At 39.8% G+C, this 23,935-nt stretch overlaps 1 protein-coding gene across 2 annotated transcripts in view; it reads right to left on the reverse strand.

The window, feature by feature from the left end:
• Positions 1 to 23,935, reverse strand: part of LOC128527775 (voltage-dependent calcium channel subunit alpha-2/delta-1) — a 132,601-nt gene that overhangs the window by 106,593 nt on the left and 2,073 nt on the right. For both annotated transcript variants that reach the window (XM_053500348.1, XM_053500349.1), the window contains exons 2-3: positions 10,682 to 10,763; positions 10,124 to 10,240 (exon numbers count right to left, since the gene is read on the reverse strand). In XM_053500348.1, coding sequence (XP_053356323.1) covers positions 10,124 to 10,240; positions 10,682 to 10,763 — 199 coding nt within the window. The remainder of the gene's footprint in view (positions 1 to 10,123; positions 10,241 to 10,681; positions 10,764 to 23,935) is intronic.

The raw sequence follows: 23,935 nt of genomic DNA on the forward strand, positions 1-23,935 counted from the left end.
CATCTTGAAGGATTCGTAGGTCACTGTGTGACAAACAAAGAATCTTCCTCTGAATCTGCTCAGGTACGGAGAGTGGACTGAAAAGGAGAGGCAGAAAAAACCTTCAGGAAGCCTGGATAACCCTTTTTTTAAAAAACTACATTAAACACACAGTAAAGTCTGGCTCCTTGGAAACAAAATATAAAGAATATGAAAAATGAGAGGTGGCTCAAGACTTTTGCACAGTACTGTACAGTATATTCACACAGAGTAATTTTAGAAATAAATGAAGAAGAAAGAAAGATTTGAGGTCTTTCTACTGCTCTCATCAAGGAGCCAGAGCGGGCTAATCAATCCGCACACGACTTGGCACAGGTTTTACGTTCCTGTTGCCACCCTCCCTTGTTATCCAGGCTTGAGAACGACACTGTACCTAGTGGCTGGGGTTTGGGCATTGGGTGGAAACTAAACACGGCCTTTTCGCCTGGCAGCCGTGAAACCTACGACTGAGCCACCAATGCACTAGATTTTAGTATATTAGTTTACTAGAGTATTCTCATTATTTTTGTCCTGTTGACATTTGTTTTAGACTTTGTTCAGCAGTCACATGTCAATTACATGGTGCCCTTAGTGTTCTCCTGCATCTACTTTGTAACATCTATAGGTGCGTTCTGATCAGCCTGAAGTACCCTGCAAAGTTCACTTCACAGGGTGTTCAGCCATGTTAAGTGTGATACCAAGTGTGAGGGAACGAAAATGTGCAGGTCAAAAGGAACTGCGAGCAGTTTAGAGAACAAAGTTTTCTAGGTGCTGCTAGTTAACTCTACATTCTACATTATACGACTGAGCTTAAAATCAGCTTAACTGTTCCTGTTGGTGTTAGCGACAACAGCCTCATTTGGTGAGTCGTCTGTCCGCGGAGCGCTGATTTTTCACTGTCAATCAGAGCATAAGCGACATCTCAGTTTGATTGGCTTTTGTTTAGCCAGGCTAACGGTGCTAACTAGTATAAGCAAGGAAGCTCATGTGGCAAAGAAGAAGTCCGCTGTTCACCCCTGTCCCTCATGAGTGTGGCTTCTCTTTGCACAAGAAGGACCAGCCAGATCGTGCCCCATCGGTCTGGGGATTCTCCATGCTAGGAGAGCGCTAGCTAAGCCCGAGTCATGTGCGCTTTGTCGCCAGCTCTGGCGTTCAACTCAGGAAAGACGGGTCACGTTTGTGAAGAGAATATTGGGGAAAAATACAGTCGTTCAGCAGGAACCCCCTCCTTTCCAAATTAGCAGTTTCAGCTTCGCCTGTGTCTGAGGACAAGGAGTTTTTGGCAGAAAGCCCTGCTCTTAGCTGGGCAGACCAAATGGAGAATTTTGAGGGGTCAGAGGACTGTGAGCTCTCCTACAGCGCTGGCCAGCAGCCACGCACTGAGCAGCGTGCTTTCGAGGAAGATGACGTGCTCAACATTGGTCCGGAAATGCACAGCTTGTCAAAGGGTTGAGCATAAAATTTTGCTGTGTACTCAGTGCTCCGCTGCTACTACGTTAGCCGCTTGGGACGGCACTTCACTACCACTGAGCGGCCGAGAAGCTGGAGATGAAGTCGCCCTCTCCACAGCCGGCTCAGAAACCGTCAAAGTTTGCGGGATTGTTTCTCCCTCCTGAACCAACAACTACTTGCCCATGTTTCTCGACTTTATCTGTGAGTTCACATCGTCATGGAGCAAGCCACTGTCGACCCACGTATCAGTGCCCGGTTACGGACAGTATTTGGAATTAGAGGCAACTGAGTAAGCTGGAAACTGGTTAGTCCACCGCCAATGGAGCCGTCTTTGGCCGCTTATTTGACACCCTCGCATAATTATGGAGTCTCTGGCCCTACTGTCCTTCTGTTTAAACAGGCTTGTTCCGCGACGAGAGGTGAATCTCAAACAGATTCGAAAAGTGACCTCTCTGCGGCCCCCTTACAAAAGACCACTCCCGTCAGCTAGCTCAGGCTGGTAAAGCAACAACCTCCAGGGGAAAACCCATGGCAGTCGGCCTGGAGTATGGCCCCCACCTCTGGAAGGATTCAGTGACCAGGAGGGAGGATCCTCACTCCTCCTAGCTCAAATTTTATAGGGAGAGAAGCTTTGGCAGCAGGGAAACTGAGAGGGGCGGTGTTCTGCGGTGAGAGGGGCGTGGTCACAGGATCAACGCAGGCTTTACATCAACTATTTGGAGCTGTTGGCGGTGTTTTCAGCCCTGAGACATTCTCGTCTGACTCTGACAGGCCATCATGTTCTGATCAGGACACACAACACTCACTTGCTCACTCCCCCTGCTAAAACTATCTCATTCTCTATTGCTAAGGTCCAGTGTTCATCTTCTGCCACTCACATCCCAGGGCACCTGAATCTGCAGACAGACCTTCTCTCCAGGGGGGGCCCGCTTGTGAGAGAACGGAGGTTACACCCATGGGTGGTAGCTTAGATATGGGAGTGCTTCGGCAGGGCAGTAGCGGATCTTTTGGCATCTAAAGAAAATGCTCACTGCCCACTATTCTTCTCCATAACAGATCGCAATGCCTCTCTGAGGGTCGATGCACTGGCACACTCATGGCCTCCTGCTCTATTGTATGCTTTTCCTTCAGTAGAACTTATTCTGTCTGTCACAGAGAAGGTGCACCAGCAGGGCCTGTCCTTAATTCTGGTAGTGACCTTCATAGCTTCTGCCCCACCCCCTCCCTCCCCCCCTTTTGCTTCTGAGGGGCAGGAAAAATTGCATAATTTGTGCCCAGTACGTGCACTAGAGGTCGATGACGCTTATGTGATCAACTGTTTGTCTGCTTTGCCAGTCCAGTAAAGGGTAAGGCATTGTCTAAACAATGGCTTTCCCATTGGATTGTGGAAGCTATATCATTAGTTTATAGCAGCAAAGGTGTCACATTGCCTCAGGGTGTAAAGGCACATTCAACGAGAGCTATGGCCACATCTTGGGTGCTGTTTAAGGGCATGTCCGTAGGTAATATTTGCACGGCAGCCAGTTGGTACACCTTTGTCTGGTTCTACTGTCTTGACATCATGTGTCTGGTGTCCTCGCTGCGAGGTCCATTAGGTAGTCGAGTAGCTATCAAGGTTCTTGTTTTTAAACTTTGGTAGATGCTCGGTGGGGGGGCGTGAATATATGCCACATACGTTATGTGTTGTACCGAGTAAATTGACTGAAAGGGAACGAATGGTTATGCCTATAACCCCAGTTCCCTGAGGTAGAGGAATGAGGTACAACACATTGCTGCCCCACATCTCAGCTTAGCTCAGCAAAGAGCAGCTGTCGAACTAAGAGTCAAGCGTGGTGACGATGATTTATAGATATAGGCGGGGCTTTACCTACGTCACTACAGGTTTGACTGCCTTTACGCCGTGAATATAGGTGGCTTCGGTCAGGACACAAGAGGGCGTGATATCCCATACGTTGTGTGTTGTACCTCGTTCCCCTCCCTCAGAAAAGAGAGGGTATAGTAACCATTCGTTTTCTGTCCTTTATCTATTACTATCAGCTGTCCTCCCTGCTTAAACTGTTCTTGTGTTGTGTCTCTTGATGTGATTTGGTTTTTGTCTTTTTTCCATGTGGTACTTTAGCCTCAGCATTAGCTTTAGAAGCTAGCTTGCATCATATCCATAGCTTAGTTCTCACTTGTCAGTTTGGATAGGGTGTTTGTTTCATGATGAGTACCATAAACTTCAGATTGTGTGGAAAGGGGTGGTTAAGGTGTTGGACTGCTGATCCGAAAGTCCCCAGTTCAAACCCTGACACAGGCCCCCAAAAGCTCTGATACAAACAGACCGGCAACCTAAATTCGCAAGTAACTTCCACAGAAATTACAGATACATCTCCAGGACCAACTCACATGGACCAACCTTATCCTAAACTTTATATTATCAAAGAAAAATCTCCTGGTTTGTCTCAAACAATTTACCAACATTCAAAAACTTTAATAAATACAGTGCTACTTTGCCAAATCTACTAACAAATTATTTCCCTAAACACAAGAAACATGAATAAACTGTTTATCTGAGCCAAGTAAAATTGCACATTTTAAGATAGACATATATAATTACAAAACCCAGCTAATGAAGCAGATATTGTTAGGACAGTTCAGAAGTGAACTGTAAAAAAAAGAAAATTATCGCTCAGGTCAAGCAGGATAAGCAACGGGACAAGATGATCAAGTACAGCAGAGCTATAAGTTACAGTTATGTGTTACCTTAAAAGGTAATAAGAAGATGACAAATGGAAGTAGCTTTCACAGTGTCGTCCCAGCTTCTCTGAAATACCAAAAATAGCTAACCCGACAGTTTTAAGCTAAAGGAGTATATAAACAGCTACAATGCCATTTCACAGCTCCAGGTTTTCTGGTCTAGATTTAATGTGTGTGAGTTTCAAATATGTTCCACATGGAGTGTTCTCTGGTTTGTTTGGTTTCCTCCCATGTCAGAAGAAAATATGGGCGATCACCTACAGTACACTTAATTTCCTCTTTGGGTATAGGCATCATTCCCAAAGATGGACAGGTTTCGGCCAGGTTTTCTGAAAAGCAGGTTTGGAGCTGTGAGAGCTCTGGTTGTTCCTGTTTCAACTTCTACATTTCTTGTAGTAAGGTTAACTACTAGCCTATTATTACAAGGATTCCAGTTAGCTGGTTATCTAAAATAGGCGGCACAGCGGCACTGTGGTTAGTAATGTGTCCTCACACCTCCAGGGATTAGGATCTGATTCTTGTCTCGGTTCTGTTTGCATGAAGTTTGCATGTTCTTCCTGTGCTTGGTGGGTTTCCTTCGGGTACTCCGGTTTTATCCCACAGTCTAAAGACATGCAGATTAGGTTAACTGGCATTCCCAAATTGCCTATAATATGTGTTGAGTGTTTGATGGATTGGCACACCATCTGTCTCGTGTCCAAAGTCTCGTGGTATAGGCATGACTCTGTACTCAGGATAAGTGCTATAGAAGATGAATAAATGAATGAATGAATGGTTCGATGCAGTGATGCATAACAGACAACTAGTGGTCTAACACCTGTAAAGCAGCTGTCACTCAGATCCAGCATGGTTAACGCACATAAGATACCATGAGATTCCAAAAATAGCTAACCAGAGCTAACAAAAGCTTGTGAAATATATAAACAGCTTCAACATTTAGAAGAAAGTCAGGACTGAATGAGAAAGAATGGAAGCAGGTAGTGAGCCCAAGAGAAGACAGAGTGTGGCAGCTGTGGAGAATCACCATCAGAGAAGAAGACAGCAGACACATAAGTGAGAAAGTCCCTTGCAGAGGTTGGTTCAAATTAGGGTCATCCCTGGGACAAGAGGAAAAACTAAAGGAAGAAAAAAAGAAACAAGGAGGGGATGACAACACGATCAGGTGAAGAGTTGAAATCATGAACAAAGGAGTCACAAAGCAGAAGGGGTAAAACACAACATGGCCTACCGTTATAGCCAAACCACCTATAGATTATTTTTCAATAATAATGCCCCTGAATTGTGACCAAAAAAAAAAAGGTTTCTCCATGATTAAATAAATTGCTTTAAAGAGTATAATTTAATTTTAAAAAGAAGCTTTAAATTTCTGAAGGTAATATAAGAATATTTTTGATAAAAATATAAAATAATAGGCTGTACAAATATACAAATATACAAAATACATTTACAATGTAAGCGATCACCCCTAGTTTTATGTTTTTGGACATAGTTTCCCAGAATGCACCTCGGTCAGGTGATGAGAGCGCCCACCTGAACCGAGGTAGCTCATTAGTTACTTAATGAATAGCTGTTGGTTCTGGGTCGAGCATTGGTTATATAAAGTGGGCATTCGTTCTGTTTTAGTTTGTTCTAGTTTAGTTGGCATATGTTTTGTGGAGCTGTTTAAGTAAAGTTTACATCTGTTTTGGTTTAGGATGTGTTGTTAGTTTGTCTCTTTGTCGGTGTGTCACTTTGTTAGTTTGTATCTTAGTCTGTTTTGTCTCCCCTGTGTAAGTGCCATTGTAGCCTGTTTAGTTCTTAGTCTGTTTCGCTACTAACATGTTTAGATACTAACCTGCATAGCTCTTAGTCTGTTTAGTCTCCTAATCTGTTTAGATCTTAGTCTGTTTCATACCTAGTCTGTTCGTCCCTTGTATCTTTGGCTATTAGTCTGTTTAGCTACCATCCAGCTTAGCAGCTAGTGTGTGTAACAGCTAGTAGGCCTGGTCCCTGTTTTGTTTAGTCCCTTGTGTGATTAGTCCTCGAGTCTGTTTAGTTTCTTTTTTTTTAGTTTTCTTGTCTGTCTTGTGTCCTAGTCTGTTTAGTTTCCTGTACCTTTTGATACTTGTATGTTAGTTACAATTTGATGAATGTTCTGTGTGAAATATGTTCCAGCATATAGCCAACTTCCTTTGTCCAAGTTTTGTTTAAAGTTCTTGTTTTGTAAACACAAAGACTGGACGTTTGTACCTCTGCATTTACAGCCCACCACTCTGTGACACTCTGGAACATCTGTGAGGCATTTTAGTTAGATTTTAGGTTACAGAAGCTACAGTCATTCTCTCACCTGCATAAATTCTGGCTGGCTAGCTAGTGGTCAATAAAAGTCCTCATGAACTACCTCCGTGTCATTTAAATGTTACATAAATAAGGAAGGCTTTACTATATCACCAACTGCCCATTATAATGCATTATACAACAGTTAGTTCTGATTGAGCAATCTGAATGGAAGTGATTATATGAGTAATGATAATGGACAGTAATACCACTGGGACATTTAACTATATGTATCACGCCCCATCCCTGGTGTATTACAATGGTTAGTTACTCTGTTGCTCACAGCTTGAGTGAAAGTACTGTAGGTCTATATGGTCCTCAGTACTGAGGAAAGCTAAAGCCTGCCAAAAGACTCATGGAAAATCTAATGTTATCTTAAAAAAATATATATACTTTTTAATGATTGCTTCTAACTCGTTTTAAATTGCATTACCGCAATCATTGTACTTTTATTTACAGTTAGAAAGTTAACTAGTTGCTAACAACTCCAAATGACTCTCTCACGCCTGATTAAGAGCACTACAGTGACGATGAATACACGTTCGTCTACAACCGCATCACAGCCATGCTATATCCTCTTTCGTGTGATATTACTTAATACTAATTATACCTTTTGTCTATGGAAGGTAAATAGCAGCAGTTTTTATTAACTATTTATTATTAACCATATATTACGTGGAGTAATTCCAGTATTGTCCCTGTGAGTCAGCTGTAACTATAAGAAAAATAACTAAACACAATATAAACCCAATATATGATTTGAATTCACAGCCAGAGAAAGTTTCAGGGCTGCTATTACAGAAAATTAGCCAACAATGCTTAAACAAACAGATTAGAGAATTTAACAGAGCAGTGGTATAAATATAAAGCAAGCATGGGAATAAGGAGCTAAGTGCTAAGCAGTAAAACAATTCAAAGGCAAAAACAAGAACCAGAGCTTAAATCCTAAAGGCAGCTGGTAAAGGTGAAGGCAGTCCCATGGGGACATGCAGCACCATTTTAACGAGTGTGAAATGAAGTGAATGCTGTTATAACCACCTGAGAAGTAAAATGCATAACATCCAGGTCTAATACAAACAAAGGCATGAAATTAGGAGCAAGAAAAAGGATGATGGTTAATCAAGGATTTAACCGCTTACATTTTCCCAGCATATATACAGTACAATGGGGAAAAAAGTATTTAGTCAGCCACTACAGGGGTACAGGGGTAGCTCAGTGGTTAAGGCGTTGGACTACAGTTTGGAAGATCCCAGGTTCAAACCCCACAACCACCAAAGTTGCCACTGTTGGGCAACCTTAAGCAAGGCCCTTAACCCTCAACTGCTCAGATGTATAATGAGATAAATTAATTTTAAAAAATGCAAGTTGCTCTGGATAAGAGCATCTGCCAAATGCCTAAATGTAAATGAGAGACAAAAAAAATCCAGAAAATCACATTGTAGGATTTTTTAAAATAATAATTATTTGCAAATTATGGTGGAAAATAAGTATTCGGTCAATAACAAAATTTCATCTCAATACTTTGTTATATACCCTTTGTTGGCAACGACAGAGGTCAGTCTTCACAAGGTTTTCACACACTGTTGCTGGTATTTTGGCCCATTCCTCCATGCAGATCTCCTCTAGAGCAGTGATGTTTTGGGGCTGTCGTTGGGCAACATGGACTTTCAACTCCCTCCAAAGATTTTCTATGGTATTTTCAATTGGTGGCTGACTAAATAATTTTTTGCCCCACTTGATGTAAAATATTTTAGAGGCAACTGATACCTGCAAGGGCATCACACTGGTGCAGTGTGTAATGATGCCTTCGCACAGCTACAGATTTTGCTCTAGAGTTATCATCTGTGTGAAGTTTCAAATATGTTCCTCATAAAGTTTCCTCTGGTTTGTCTGAATTCCCCCCTGAGTTTTCCCTGGACTGAGTTTTCTAATCATAGATTGTATAAAAAGAACTGAACAAACCCTTTATAACATCAACCATAGGTTTTCTGAACAGTTTGATGCTTATTGTTCTGGTTGTTGCCATCTTGGCAGGAGCTGACTCCACCCTAGTTAAACTATAGATGGGCAAATGGGCAGAGCAAACTAAGCCTGGATGATGGCTGGAACATGGCAACTTACCTCAGTTACCACTAGCTAGCTAGTTTACGTTAATATATATGCTAGCGTTACTTTGCATTTGATTGAACATTGAACATGTCATCCTGTCGCAAGGAGCTTTACACAATCATAAGAATCATAAGGCAACATTTCTTGTGCTAAGTTAGGTGACAAGGATTGTAGTTCGCTGGTTAGTTAAAGTGATGCATAGCCCAGTGCTAGTGGTTTGACACTAGAAAAGCAGCTGCTACTCAAATTCTGCATGTTTAATGTAATTTTAATTAATGAGTTACATAAAACCTTACCCCGTACTGTTGTCATTAATCTAGCCATGAAGACAAATACAGATTTTGTACCAGGTTGCAACTATGCTAATTTCTGTTGTAAAGTTGGACATTTTAACAGTAGCATCTATGGGAATTGACTCAACCAGCTTTATGTGGTCATTTAAGAAGCTGCATGTTTTGGCCTTCTGCATTGGACCCATTTTCCAGTTAAATTACAAGGATTCCAGTTGACCAGTACTGACCAGTATATACTAAAATGTAAATGGTATACAGTATGGTACATATGTGATTAGTAAAACTAATTAATGAATGGATTTATCATTCTCGCAATATCTAAAAGTCTATATTGCAATAGTTCCTGTGCACACAGAATTGTGACCCAATCCACAAAATACCATACATGCACGTCTAAACTCTTAACAAGGTTTCTAAAAGAAAGTGTATTTCAATCTATTTAAAACTGTTGTACTTATTTAAAGTTGCATCCCTGACTCCAAACAAAACTTAAATGAGCTTAATGATGTAAAGTCAAATGCAGAAATCGTCTTTTTTCTGCCTTTTTATCACATCAATAGCAGACAAATAATATTTTACACTCAGCTTAAACATTCTACTTATTACAATCATGATCATTTAACCAAACTACTCATTGACCCAGCCTTGACTTCTTTAAAGACCTACCAATGCATGCCAACTCCCAGTCCAGTGCCAATCAATTTAATGAATGCATACACACACGTACACACTTTTTGTTCCAATGTTTCAGGTCAGTAGGCTGACATCAGGGGAGCCGCTAGCACATCTGCAGCGGGCACAGAAACCCACAGGCTCAAAGACGGAAAACAATTCATCTTTTGGTTGTGCAAATGCAATGCCATCTGGCTAATACACACATATGCACAAGCACGCACACATACAGGCATGCAGACACACACACACACACCTGTGCTTCCAGCAACGGCAGAGCTGTGAGAGAGCCTTGGACTGTCCTGTATTTTAATAGCACTCAAACAAAAGAAAAGGAAGTTTGCCTAAGCGTTTAATTCCCAGTCATAAATAATGGCACAATCTTGCTAAAACGTAACATGTTTTATTTCTCCTGTGCAGCATACGTTACGGTGTTATGACTTATTAAATCTTGTCACACATTTAAAATCTTTGTTGTATGTAGTTTATGTTTTCAAGAGTATGATAAAATATGCACGCTGTACCTCAAGTGCCTTTGCACGCTTGCTTAAAAAGTTCTCTATATTCCGTGCTGCATTCTCAACCAGTCTTCCTGCATGATTTGTTTCCACACTGTAGTATTTCTGATTCTTCATATAGATCTGCAATGAAAAAAAAAAACAAAAAACAAAAATGCTTTAGGAAATTACACCATTTCAAAGCAGTACCTTGATTTCGAACACTGTGCCCTGTGATGGCCACTGATTTCAAATGAGTTCAAGATGTGCCATGTAGTTTAAACATTACTGTGAGAAGGGGGAGGCAACAATACTCATCAAATGGCATTAAGGCTGGAGAAGTAAAATACATTTTGAAAATGCTTCAGTGAACTGCATACAGTACCTTCAACAGGACAAGAACAATTTTTTTGAAGGTTTTAAAGCAGTATGTGGATGCAAAAGGGGAACAATCTGACAGGTTTTGATTTGAATCCCAATCTACATTTTTATGTGAGGTGAATGTTTAAGCAGCATACATGGGTATTTGTGTGTTGAGGCAGTTGTAGTAGTAGTGATAGTTAAAAGAAAAGAAAAAAATCAAACCTCCACTAGGCTTTTTCCTGCAGTGGCCGTGTCAGCTAGGGTCACCAGCTCCTGCTGCATCTGGTCCACCCACTCTTTTATGCTGCAAAGAAAGAAAATCACACACTTTTAACAATGCACATCAAAGGAAAGAGAGATAACCCACAAAAGTTAGCCTAATAAGAACATGATCCAAATGATGTAATGATGCTATGATCCAAAAGGGTCAAATTATTCATCTGTATCAAGTAAACAAAACTACAAACATTGAAATTATTATACATGCATTCAAAAAATGTAAGAAGGCAAGAGCATGAAGTGTGTGAATTTTGACACCACAGGCTGTTTCTCTTTCACATGTACGGTGCTGACAGAAAATGTTCAGACCCTTTTAAGTTTTTCACATTTTGTCATGCTTCACATTCATCTTACAGTAGTTGATCAATTGGAATGGTTATTACCGTCGCGCTCACCGCCGCGTGAAAACGTCAGCGGCCAAAATAAATTAGTTGCATTTCAAAGTCATTCGTAAAATGGCCGCCAGGTGGCGCAAAGTGACATTTTCGCTCGTTGCCGTAAATACAACAGTGACCGTTATACAGCGTATCTCTGTATCTGTTTATTGTTATTTAAGTTCTGGATTATTTCAGGTACTTTAAACACATTGTTGCGTTGCTCATGTTGGCTCATATGAGATGTAGTTTACAAATGAACACCTGGTTGGGTTATTTTGACCCAACAACTGGTTTATTCATTATTCTTTCCTTTCTCCAAATATCAGCCTGCAGAATGTTTGAAATATTACTGTTATTGTGTCACAGGTGTAGTTTTAAGAGTTGTTTAGGCAGGAATGCGTGTGTATACAGCTCAAAACCTCCATCAGTTGTTAAAGATAGCGGCTATTTAGAAAAAATGCCCAGTGATTTCTGAGCTTCAGGAAATCTCCCGGCGCTCTGCTCATAACACCGGGCCAACTCATGTCTGAAAGAATTTTTTTAACGGTTTCTAAACGTGGGCTATTGTTTTTTTTTTTTACTTATAGTATTTGTTGATTTAATTTAAATGAGGTTTGGGCTCAGGACTTCAGAATCGTGATTCTCCTCTTTAATTTACTCCATAGTTTTAATCAGCGCTCAGCCGCATGCATTAAGTTTTCCAGAGCGCACTGGCAGAAGTAGACTAATGATTATGAACGCGTCGGGAAAACAGCAAGCAGACTTTAAAAAAAACGTTTGCGTTCATTTTCTGACGCGCTCAAGTTCACCAAAAACAATACAGAGCAGCGCAGCTTACAACACTTACAAAATCACAACACTTACAAAATCACAACGTTTTTTCGTTATTGTGAGTGCGCTTAAATAAAAGTTAAGTCTTATAAAGGCATGTAGTCTTATATAGTTTTATTATATAGTTTTTGCACATTAATCTGACAGCAGTTTTTTCAGCCTGTCACGGCGTGCGCCCAAATCAATATCGCTCCTCGCTCACTAGTTAGGCGGCCTCCCCTTCAGACATGCGAAGCAGCGGGACCGCAGAATTACACATGACTGGTGAGCTATCGTTGCTATCGTTGCCCGGGCTTGCACCCCGCGCTATAAAATACTCGGGGTTTGTTGGGCTACAGTGGATTTTACTATGCGCTGTGTATGCAGCGCGCGTGCAACAACGCGGAAGTGCGGCATGCAAGCAGGGCAAATGGAACGCGCCCGGGGACTTCAAAGGAGCGAGAGGTGGGAGGGGGCCATCCGCGGAGAGCAGAGTCAGCGCGAGCAGACGGATGGCCATTGCACTCACACCGCGTAGTAAAATCCACTGTAACCCAACAAACCCCAATCATCACCAGCCGTGCCTTATTCCGTCATGTCATGTGGGCATTATAAGCTTTCTATTGAAAACTTCTAACTAAAAAGTGGCAGCTGGCACGCCTAAAAATAGACGCAGGTTATTTTTTTAATAGTCTAAATAAAAACCCTCCGATTTAATTTCCTATAGTCTAACCAGCGCTCAACCGCACGCATAGTTTTCCCGAGCGCGAGGAATTTTTTTGTGCTAAATAATGTTTATGCAGTATAAGAATTCCTATTAATCCTGGGTTGTTCTTTTAGTGTCACTATAGTGCTTTACAATGCCAGACAACATTCAAATGCAAATGATTCACCCTCCCCAGGTGTGAATCGGCTGTTCTCACCTATACATTCAGAGGAACTGTAATGGACCTCTCCACACTTTAAAAACCTCTTGAATCTGAGGCTCTTCTGGAGACTTTCAGTGATTTCAATTTGTGTAATTTTAATCTCCTGGATTCTAGATTCTAAAGTTGACATTGTTACCTTTTTTAATCATTGGAATGGAAGAACTTGTTATTTTCCTTATGATAGCATAAATTGCATTGTTTTTAATCAGTCTATACACAATAATATTATTTGGTATTTATTTATTTATTTATTTTTTAAACGGGTATGGTTGCTATCTTGGTTCATTAATCTCCGTGCCTGGTTTAGTATTCAGTGCGCATCTGTTATATTACAACTATCATAACACTCAAATACCTTTTATTGGGGGTTAAGTGACTGATGTGCCTAACATTTTTCAGCTGAGCCTTTGTTTCACTGAATAATCAACCACCGCGACACCCCCCTCTCTCTCACACACACACACACACACACAGAGCCGACCAAATCATTAGCACGTCCCTCCCCCAAACAGCACAGACATTTACTTACACCTGAACTGAGTTGTTTGAGTAACATGGGTCGAACCCGTTACAAATCATAACAGTCTACTGCATTTCATTCTTATAATAACGCACGGAACGGGGCGGAATGACCGACATCAGCGGACGCAGTAGAACGTCCTAACACTGTTTTAATTTTATGGTCATTTATTTCAGTTAATAAATCTACTATAAATTTAAAGAACACAAGAAATAAGATGACACAAATCCATACACGCTTTTTTTCTAATTACAAGTGATAGAATCAAAAGGCTCACTGTGTTAACATTTATTGTGCTTAAATTTGATCCTAATAAGATTTGATTTAATTTAAATTCTAGAACAGTGGCAGCTGGAACACCTAAAACAGATGCAGGATTATTTTTTTATAATCTAAATAAAATGCTGTTTTAAACGTGGGCTATTGTTATTTACATGCAATATTTGTTAATTTAATTTAAATGGGGTTTGGTCTCCGGAATGTTGAGCATCAGGATCCTCTTCTTTACTTTCCTACGTAGAATCAGCGCTTAATCGCACGCATTAAGTTTTGTAAATTCGTTTAATGTTTAATAGTAAATAATGACCCCCGTTGCGCTGTACCACCGCTCGGAAAACCTTATGAAATACAAGTTTAGGACAATTATGATGATCTGCCACGGCGTGCGCGTGTGATGGGTGTACGCCCAAATCTACTATAACTACTCCCTCACTCCGTAGGCTCCCTGAATAGGCAGCAAAGGGACGGGAGCCGCCTATTTGTGCCGGCTGGCGATAATTAACGTTAATATGATCTCGGGCTTGCTCCGCATTATAAAAGCAAGGCGCGGAGGTTTGTCTGAGGTCTGGGAAGTACGTGATGTAATGGAGAATATGAAAGAAGCATGTCAGTGGGGAGATGTGACGCGCCCCGGGGACTTTAAACAAGGACATTAGAATTCCGCCCTTTGATCTCCGCGCTGAGGACAGCGCGAGAAAGAGCTGCGCGAGCTCCCGCGGCATCTTCACTCCCGCACCGTGCCTGCCCTCGCTGCCGAAGAGGAAAAGTGTGGTTAGGTTTTTGCGTCAGCGAGAACTCGCGCCGGCCATCGACAGCGGGAGAAGCGCCGTCACGAGGGAGCGTGCAGGAGCGCTGCCTCCGCGTGCTCAGTTCTGCCACTCGCACCAACACTTATCGTCAGCTGTGTGCCCGCATGCCAGTGTGGCACAGCCCCCGGAACTGCACATGCACAACCTTTATCCCATTCTTTCCATTCTCCCTCCAACACTTTCCCTCCCTTATTTTGCCTAAATAAATTACCCTTTTCCCGTAAGACCTCGCCTCGTGTCCGTGCTTTATGGTGCCGCCCGTGCAACATGGGTCGAATCCGTTACAGATCATAACAGTCTACTGCATTTCATTCTTATAATAACGCACAAACACAAGCGGGGCTGAATGACCAACATCAGCTGACGCAGTAGAACGTCCTGACAACGTTATAATTTTTATGGTCATTTATTTTAGTTAATAAATCTACTATAAATTTAAAGAACACAAGATATAAGACGACACAAAACCCTACACGCGTCTTTTCTAATTACACGTGATAAAATTTAAAGGCTCACTGTGTTAACATTTATTTTGTTTAAATTTGATCCTAATAAGATTTAATTTAATTTAAATTCTACATTTGTATCGTCATTTTAGTTCTGTGATTATAAATTTGTTTAACTACAATGTTTTACTTGATTTTTTTTCCGCTACTACGTGCAGTTCTAAAACTCCGTGTCTCATTAATCCAGCAGAGAATGAACTAAGGCATGAGGCGTCAGTCTGTAGTTATATAGCGCCACTCAACGGTAAAAGCCAGCAAACGCACAAAGCCAAACGGTACCGCCGAGCGCGGCGACGGTAGGACCTACAGTCCGATTGATTAACCACTGTATGTATGTGTTTTTCCCCCTCATCATTCTACACACAATTACAAAGTGATAATAGTTTTTTTTGACTCTTTTGATTATTTATTAAGAACGAACTCTGAAATATTCTCATTGAATTATTCCACAATTCAAAGAAGTTTATTCATTTCAGAGAGAAATTGCTTTGCCTTGGTTACAGTTGCTTACAGTTGTTATAATAAACAATTAGACAGGGAGGAGGGGGGTACAAAAATAAAAATTACTTAAAAACAGTAAGAAGTAAGGCACAGCATATAAATCTGTATTTAATTTACATATATTGCACTTGGATTTACATAAGTATTTAGACCTACCACTTACAGTAGTTCTTGGTTAAAGTACCTTTGGCAGCCTGAAGTCTGCTTGTGAATGATGCTTTAAGCTTGGCACACCTCTCTTTTGGACATTTTCTTCATTCTTCTTGCCAGAACCGTTCAAGCTCAATCAGGTTAAACAAGCAGGGTCAGTGCACAGCCATTTTCAGGTTTCTCCACAGATAGGGTTCTGGTCCGGACCCTTGCCGGACCAACCCAGGACTTTACAGGAGTTGTCCTAAAGCCGTTGCTGTGTTTTCAGAGCATTAGGTTTGGTGTATAGACTTGTAGACCTACAAATGTTCATCACAGCCTGAGATCCTGAGCACTCTGGAGAAGGGTTTAACTTTGGATAGCTCTTTATTCTAGCTACATCAATTTTTCCTCTACAGTGACTAATCTTGCAGTCACTGAAAAATAAGTTGCAATGCCCGATATCCTGATTCCAAATAGTTCAATCTTTGTGGCATCAGACCAGAGACTTTTGTTTCTCATAGTGAGAGTCCTTCACATCCATTTTGGCAAACTCCCAGCTGGCTGCCATGTACCCTTCAGTGAGGAATGGCTTGTGTCTGGTCACTGCCATATAGGCCTGGTTGGTGTTGTGCTGCAGTGGTGTCTGCCCTTACTGTATTCAAGGCTCTCCTGCAAAAGTACACCAAATCAATTTTTTTTTTGGAACCTTAGGTTTTTGTTTACCTCGTTGACCAAGGCCGTTTATCCCTGTATTTGGTTAGGGATGTTTGGTGGGTTGGCCAGATCTGGAAAAACTGTTGGCATTTTCACATTTTTGTAAAATTATGGAGGCTCCAGAACGTGCTTTGAATCCATCCTTAGATCTGTGTCTTGACGCAATCCTATCTCGTGGGTCTACAGATCATCCCTCAACCTTATGGATTTGTTTTCACTCTGACATACACAATCTGAGACCTTATAAAGACGTGTGTGTATTTCCTAATTATGTCCAATAAAGTCAAATATAAACAGGCGGACTCTATTCATGTTGTAGAAGCATCATAATGACCACTTGTAGGAGTCGGATGCACCAGAGCTCAACCGCAAGTGTCATAACAAAAAGTTATACTTACTTATGTTCATGAATACTTGCAGTATGTAAATGGCATATTGCATTGGATATTTTTATATCAATGGGATATTATAAATCAATATGTTGAGTATTGTGTGTAGAATGTTAAAAAAAAAAAGATTTGAATACATAACAAAATGTAAAAAAAAATTACATTTAAAAAAGTAAAACACTTACTGTATATATACTATATACAGTATATATATACTATATACAGTATATATATATATATATATATATATATATATATATATATATATATATATATATATATATATACACTGTATATTTTTTTACATGCTTGGCTCTTTGCCAGAATTCAGCCACAGCGTCATGTGGCCAGTATTTCCCAGGCCACTTAAAAAATATGCACTCTCCTAAAAATAAAAAAATAAAAATAACAAAATCCCTAGTCTTCTTCTCTCTTGCATGGGAAGGGGTGAACTGGGACCCGAGTCCCAGACGTTTATTCCTTGTCTTTTTTTTTTCGCACTGAAATCTGATAGAGAACAAAATGCAGAATGTTGTCTTTCAGCTTAGCATTACTCCATAGATTTATAAAATGGTGAGCAAAGAGTCTTGTATCCGTCTCTTTTATATGCGCGCACACACACACACACAGTGCATATTGGTTTATGGATTAGTACTGATGGCCTGAAAGGTTCTTCTTTACACCAAAGTTCCAGAGAGGCAAAAGTTCAGCAGATCCATTTAAACCCATCTGATTGGCTCTGGCACTGTCTGTGGAGGCCAAGACCTCCGTCTGCACAGCAGAATAGGGAACACGCACATGGATTGTGCTCAAAATACCAATAAAGCAATGTCTCTAAATTAAATTTTGGATGCCAGCATAGATTATTGAATCCATTTAATTTAAACTGAGCACATTTATTGGTTTTGGCTGCCATCATGCTGTTGTTTTTGCCTTCTATTGTTCCCAGTATATTGCAAATACACTCAAATTATATGAATAATTTTAATATGTGGAAAGTTTTATAGACTCCATACAATATAAGGCCTCTATAATAAAAGTTAAATTTCTTTATGCAAGCAGAGCTTCATTGCAGGTACTTTTGACCTTAAACACACAGTATCTAGTGAGGCCATAGAATATGAAAAATTGTAAATGCAAGCATAATGACTAATTATGTTGTGATCTTAAAACTGGCTTGTAATAAATAATAAAAAAAAAAAAAACATTAGTAATTATCAGTAAGTGGTACTGTGTTATCGTAGTCGGGGGGTAAACTAGGACCCCTGGATGGAAATCTAATTTTAATCTGTAATATAAATTGCATTTTCTTTCCTATTAATTCAAAGAAATTTACAGAGGTTAGCAGTGAGCAGCTGTTTATACCTGCTAACACAGACTGACACAGGCATCTCTCAAATGTTCCAAAACATTAAAGGTGACTGCATGTAGTGGTGTAAAAGACAGTCCCAATGCCTTACAGCTTCAGGGTCAAGTTCAATCCTGCATTTAAAGTATTACCTGTTTTGAGTTTCAAATGTCCGCCATGTATCTGTGTCCAGGTTCCACTTAATATCTTTGTTGTCAAAACATTGCATGTAAAGCACAGAAATAAATCATGTCTTTTATGCATTACAATGCATCACACCACCTCCGTCACTTACTTTCCAACGAATGCACACCAGATTAAAAGGTACTACTTTTTTTGCTTGGCTGTGCTCTTGGTTTGGGGATCATACTCGCATTTCCACATTACTCATAGAGACACTAACCAATCATGGGCATCTGTAAACTCTCACATGTGGAAAGGGGGGATAGCACTTTCTTCCAAGAGTGTTATGCCTCTCCTTAACTGTGCATTGGGGTCTTTAAATGTCTTAGCGGTTGGCACTACTAAATTAGGGAGTAAATTAGGGAAACGTTGTCAGGGTTAACCCCTTATGGGGGCGCTCTGCACCCATTAGATTACTTTGTGTTTTTGGGAGCTTGTTTCTGGACTCCATTTTCAGCAAGCTTTTCACCACAGTTTTGTCATCTCATTTGCGGTCACCTGAATCTAGTTTAGTATGCTTAGTTTGTGCATGAATAGGCTTTGTTTTGGGTCTTGTCTTTGTCTGACATCTGTGTATTTTCACAGTTTATTTCCATTTCGGTTCACTTTAGTTTAGTAATCCCTGTTCTGTTTCTGATCTGGTCAATGTTGTAGTTTATGTTGTTGTTTTTTTTTATTATTCTTTGTTAAACGTCTCCACATCTGCAATTATGCCATGACTAAAGAATCCTTTACCTGACAATAGTAAATAAGAAGAAGAAGAACAGAATATTTATTATTGTAATATTAAGTTATTATGAAATTTAATTATAAAATATCTGAGCCCATGTTATTTTTGCATGCACTAATGATTATTTGTAATGCCTATAATACAATATGTTTAATCATTGATGTTAAATATAAAATTTTAATTAATTATTACAGTTTTATCCTACATGATAATTCAAACATATGGGTTAATGTGTCAATTATTTATTTGTAACACATTATTATGAGAGTTTATAAAATGCTTGCAAGTGATCATAAATATCTTACAAATATATACACTAAGTTGTAGTAACTTATGGACAGTTTCGTGTCACCAGTAGACCTACAGCAGTTATTCTGGAAAACACTGGAAACCAGACAACATAGACCATACCCAGTGATGGGTGGAAAAATGTGAAACAAAGAGTCATCCAAGGTCAGGGCAAACCACAGACCATAAATCTACCCAGTACACCACTATAAAAAAAAAGTTTAACTAAAGTGAAAAGGGTTTTGTTGTTGTTGTTAGATAAAGTCTTGATGACGCTCACGGCACACAATCAAAGATGTGATTTTTTTTAAAGGATTAATTTGCATCATTTTGGCTTCAATATCGATATCACACAAGCCAAAATTCTGATAAACAAATAATATGTTTAGCAGCATTCAAATCTACAAGTAAAATCTTTCATTAAAAAACAAAGCCTTTCACCACGAGATAATGGCATCCCTTCAGTGCTCCACGGAATACCAATCAGGAGTGTGACAAATAGTGAGGTTTCAAAAGAAATGTGCAAATGCTTCCTCTGTGGTGGAGCACACTCAGCTTTTCCCATCATCTCCACACCAGTCCTCAGAAAGTACCAAAGCACCACAACAAACAAAGTTAGAGAGGCTCTGTTGTGATCGAATTGTGCCAGCATGCATTGTGGGAAGAGTATATTTAACATCAAGCATCTGTAGCTCTGCATACAATGCTTCTATTCAGAATGGAAATTTGAAGAGAAAACAAAATTATGCCACTCATTATACCATAATGCCTTGCAAGTGCTAAATATTTTTGGGGGTCTTGGTATTTCTGTAATCTTGTTTCCTAGACAGTTTTGTCTTTCCCTACACCATCTTGATCCAATTAGTATCAATTACTTGCTGGAACACAGTGCCTGCATTTTTCCAGACTATTTTAGGAGCCACCAACAATCCATTTCCCTTCTTAGTCCCCTTTATTAGCAAAGGAGGAGTGTTTCCTGTTGTTCTGACTAAAATGCTTTTGTTTCAGGGTGAAGAAAATGAAAACTCGACTGACCGGCACACACACCCTTCTTACAAGCCCCTTTCTAGACCCTCTTACTGTCTACCTACTGTAAAGCCAAAACACACAAATCTTTATTGGTGTTTTTGTTGTTTTTTTTTTGTGTGTGTGTGTGTGTGTTTTTTTCTTGAACTAGTCCTGTAATACAGTGCTTGATCACAAAAAATGTCTGCAGGCATTTCGAGGAAAGGTTTTTTTTGTTAATCCAGTGAACATAAGTTTTCACTCATACACGCATACGTCAGAGCCCATTCAGCATTGTGTATTTCTCTGAGCTCCTCTATAATAAACTATTTAATCTTTTTCACAACTTGAGAATTACATCCCAGGTAGGGAATTGACTCTAGGCTTGCTTATATTATTACTATTATTATTATTGTTATTATTATAAATACTTTTAAAGATTTTCTATACTGCTTAACCTGTACTGGGTCGTGCGAAACTTGAGCCTATCCCAGGACACTTCCGGCACGAGGTAGGGTACACAGGTGCCAAGCCATCGCAGGGCACACATGCACTCACACTACTGCCAATTCGGGAACTCTAATTAGCCTAGTCTACATGTCTTTAGACTGTGGGAGGAAACCGGAGTACCCAATGGAAACCCACCAAGCATGGGGAAAACATGCAAACTAAACAAACACAGACCCAAGATTAGGAATAGAACCTTTGACCGTGGTGGTGCAAGACCACTATTTATATTATTAATATCATTATTATCATCATCATCATTATTATTATTATTATTATTATTATTATTATTAAAATGAAGCAGCTACTGGCCATGCAATAAAAATTATTTTTAAATTCTGTTAAAAATTGACAATGAATTTCCACTGTACACAAGTTCATACATAGGTACAGTACTGTATTCTGGAGCATTCCCAAAAAGATCTATTAGCAAATAGGACCAAAAGCATCACTGTATATTGGGAAAAATAAAAGAAGACACCCAGACAGACAAAAATACAAAAAGAAATAACACACACACACATGCACGCACACACGCGCACGTGCGCACACACATACACACACACACTTCTAATGCCTCCAGGAAAGAAGAATGACAGAACCCACCTACATCTGTCTAAAGCTATCAGCCAAATCCATCAATCAGAGGAGCTCACTGTTCTGTTTAAAGCATATGCATAGTGGATTGGGAAAACCCATCTGTTTCTGCTGCAACTGAATTCTGGAAAAATGTTTAATCAGGTTTTGACAAAGTTTGGTTTTTACATTTAATTATCCACTCTGACCTGTGCACTTTAAAAAATAAAAATATTTCACTAAAATGACAAGAACGTTATAGTTTCCTTACATTGCCTTTGCTGTCATAATGATATGATGTTTTAATCAAGCTGTGGAATAGTAACATGACATAGTCTACTTTACAGTCAGATGGTGACTGTCAAAATGTCCACAAAATGTCCTGTGCTGTCGTGTCATCATCAAGACAGAAAGCAGCACTTACGCAATCTGTACATATGACAAGTCATGTCACGTCGTCACTAGAGTGAGTTAGAAATGCTGATGCCGAAACGGTTCTTTCAACTTTGGGTTCGACCAGATTTGAAAATTCTACAGCTTCTATGAAATTCTAGTTAGGAGATATGCAAATCAGAAACACACAATGCAACTGTCATCACTTAAACCCTAGGTGACACAACAGCTATTTTAAATTGAGAAAGAAAAAGCACTAGCAAATTTGACAAGATTGAGGGTTGGGACTAAACAGCTGTGTGGCCAAACACTTGTTAGTAAGGGTAATCAGAAAAAAAAGGCCTTAATTTGCTAGTGTCATAAAGACTGGACTTTGGAGCGATGGAAAAAGGTCATGTAATCTGATGAGTTTAGCTTGACCCTGTTTCAGAGTGTCAGGGTAAGAAGGGAAGCTCATTAAGCCATGCACCCATCATGCATAATACCTCCAGTAACAAGCATCTGGTGGTGGTGCTATGATCTGGCGTTGCTTCAGTTGATCAGGTATAAGGTTTTATAATATTGTAAAACATTGTAATCTAATAAGAACATTCATGTGCTCTGAGAACAGGTCAGGTGTGGACTCAACAACATTATTTGGCAATAAAAATAAAGTCAGCTGACGACCTGAATATACTGAATGACCAGGTTATTGATGGCACAGGCATATTCCAGGATAAGAATGACCAATATTCATGGGGTTTACATTGTAAAATAGTGGTTCTGGGAGCATGAGTAACCATTTTCGTACATAATTTGGCCATCACAGACCTTAGCCACTGAAAGTCCTTGGGATGTGCTGGAGAAGCATTAATTGCAACTCTGGTTGGACAATGCAATGCGTGCCTTAAAGAATGTTGAAGGTGGTCCATCAAAATATTAAAATATTATTATTAGGCAGTGTTTTAGTTTGAAACCTGTATATACAGTACGTTGCAAAAGTCTTCTTTTGTTCACACTTTGTTTTTAGCAAGCTAAATTTTCTTGTATTTTTATGCAGTATTGAGCAGATGTCACAACCCCAGCTCCAGAGAATAAAAAGTCCTGCCACATATTTGTTCCATCTATTAACTAAACCAGCTGATTCTAATTAGCACAACTCTTCAGCCAGATAGGCTTGAACTAATTAGTGAAATTGCCTGTTTTTTGCTGGTTTAGTTAATGGATATATATATATATATATATATATATATATATATATATATATATAACAAATATGTGGCAGGATCTTTACTTTCTGAAGCTGGGGTTGCCACCTCTGGTCTTAAGGAATTGTTATTCAGTCTTCATGACTGACTTGTTAGGGTCTCATTTTTGGCAAGTTTTTGCTCTCATTTTCACTCCAGTCAATATACCAGACCAGTTTCAGATGAGTTTTTACTGTTTGAAAAGCCACACAGTGACATACTGTATGAATCATTCAAGAATAAAAAAAAAAAAAAACACTTAACTTAAGGCATAAACTAGTAAGAAACAGGAGCAGATCATGAGAGATGATCAGGCTTGTGAGTAGTATATTGGTGATGCTAAATGCTTGAACAGACGAGAGGGGAAATGAGGTTGACGCTGAGGTTGTTACATAAAGAAACATTTTTCTAATTGCATCTTTAGGCAGTCTACAGTCTGTTAAAGTGAAAAAAAAGTTGATTTTTTTTACTATTAAATTAAATAAGAAAAATATGAGGGGTGGCTAAAAACCATACAGTACTGTATATAGTATAATATGTGAAAACCTGATCATGTACATTATTTTCCCAGGCCGGGATACATACTGTATACCTCAAGATCTTCCCTCTTACACATATGGCTCTTTAGTTAGCCTGGCCAACATCTGTGTCTCTTTCTGTGTGTGTGTGGTGTAAGTGTGTGCGTGTGTGTTGTCCTTAACCAGCTGGGATGGAGAACTGTGGGACTGAATTCCCTGGCAGTTTATCAGGGGAATAATTACCTGCACCAGCCTGGGCATCCCTGAGGACTTCCTCTCTCATCTCACCTCAATAATAGATCATTACAGAGCAGGAGTCAGAACTAACATCAGTACCTGCAACAAGCAAGACTAACAACGTACAGTCGCAACCCAAGAAACACCGCAAGCCAAAGGCATATAAAAGACCATGTTTATTAATGACCCCGAGTCTCAGCCATCTCAGGAGGGCTCACAG

The sequence above is a fragment of the Clarias gariepinus genome, chromosome 7 (assembly GCF_024256425.1).
Source record: "Clarias gariepinus isolate MV-2021 ecotype Netherlands chromosome 7, CGAR_prim_01v2, whole genome shotgun sequence".
Taxonomy (NCBI): Eukaryota; Metazoa; Chordata; class Actinopteri; order Siluriformes; family Clariidae; genus Clarias; species Clarias gariepinus.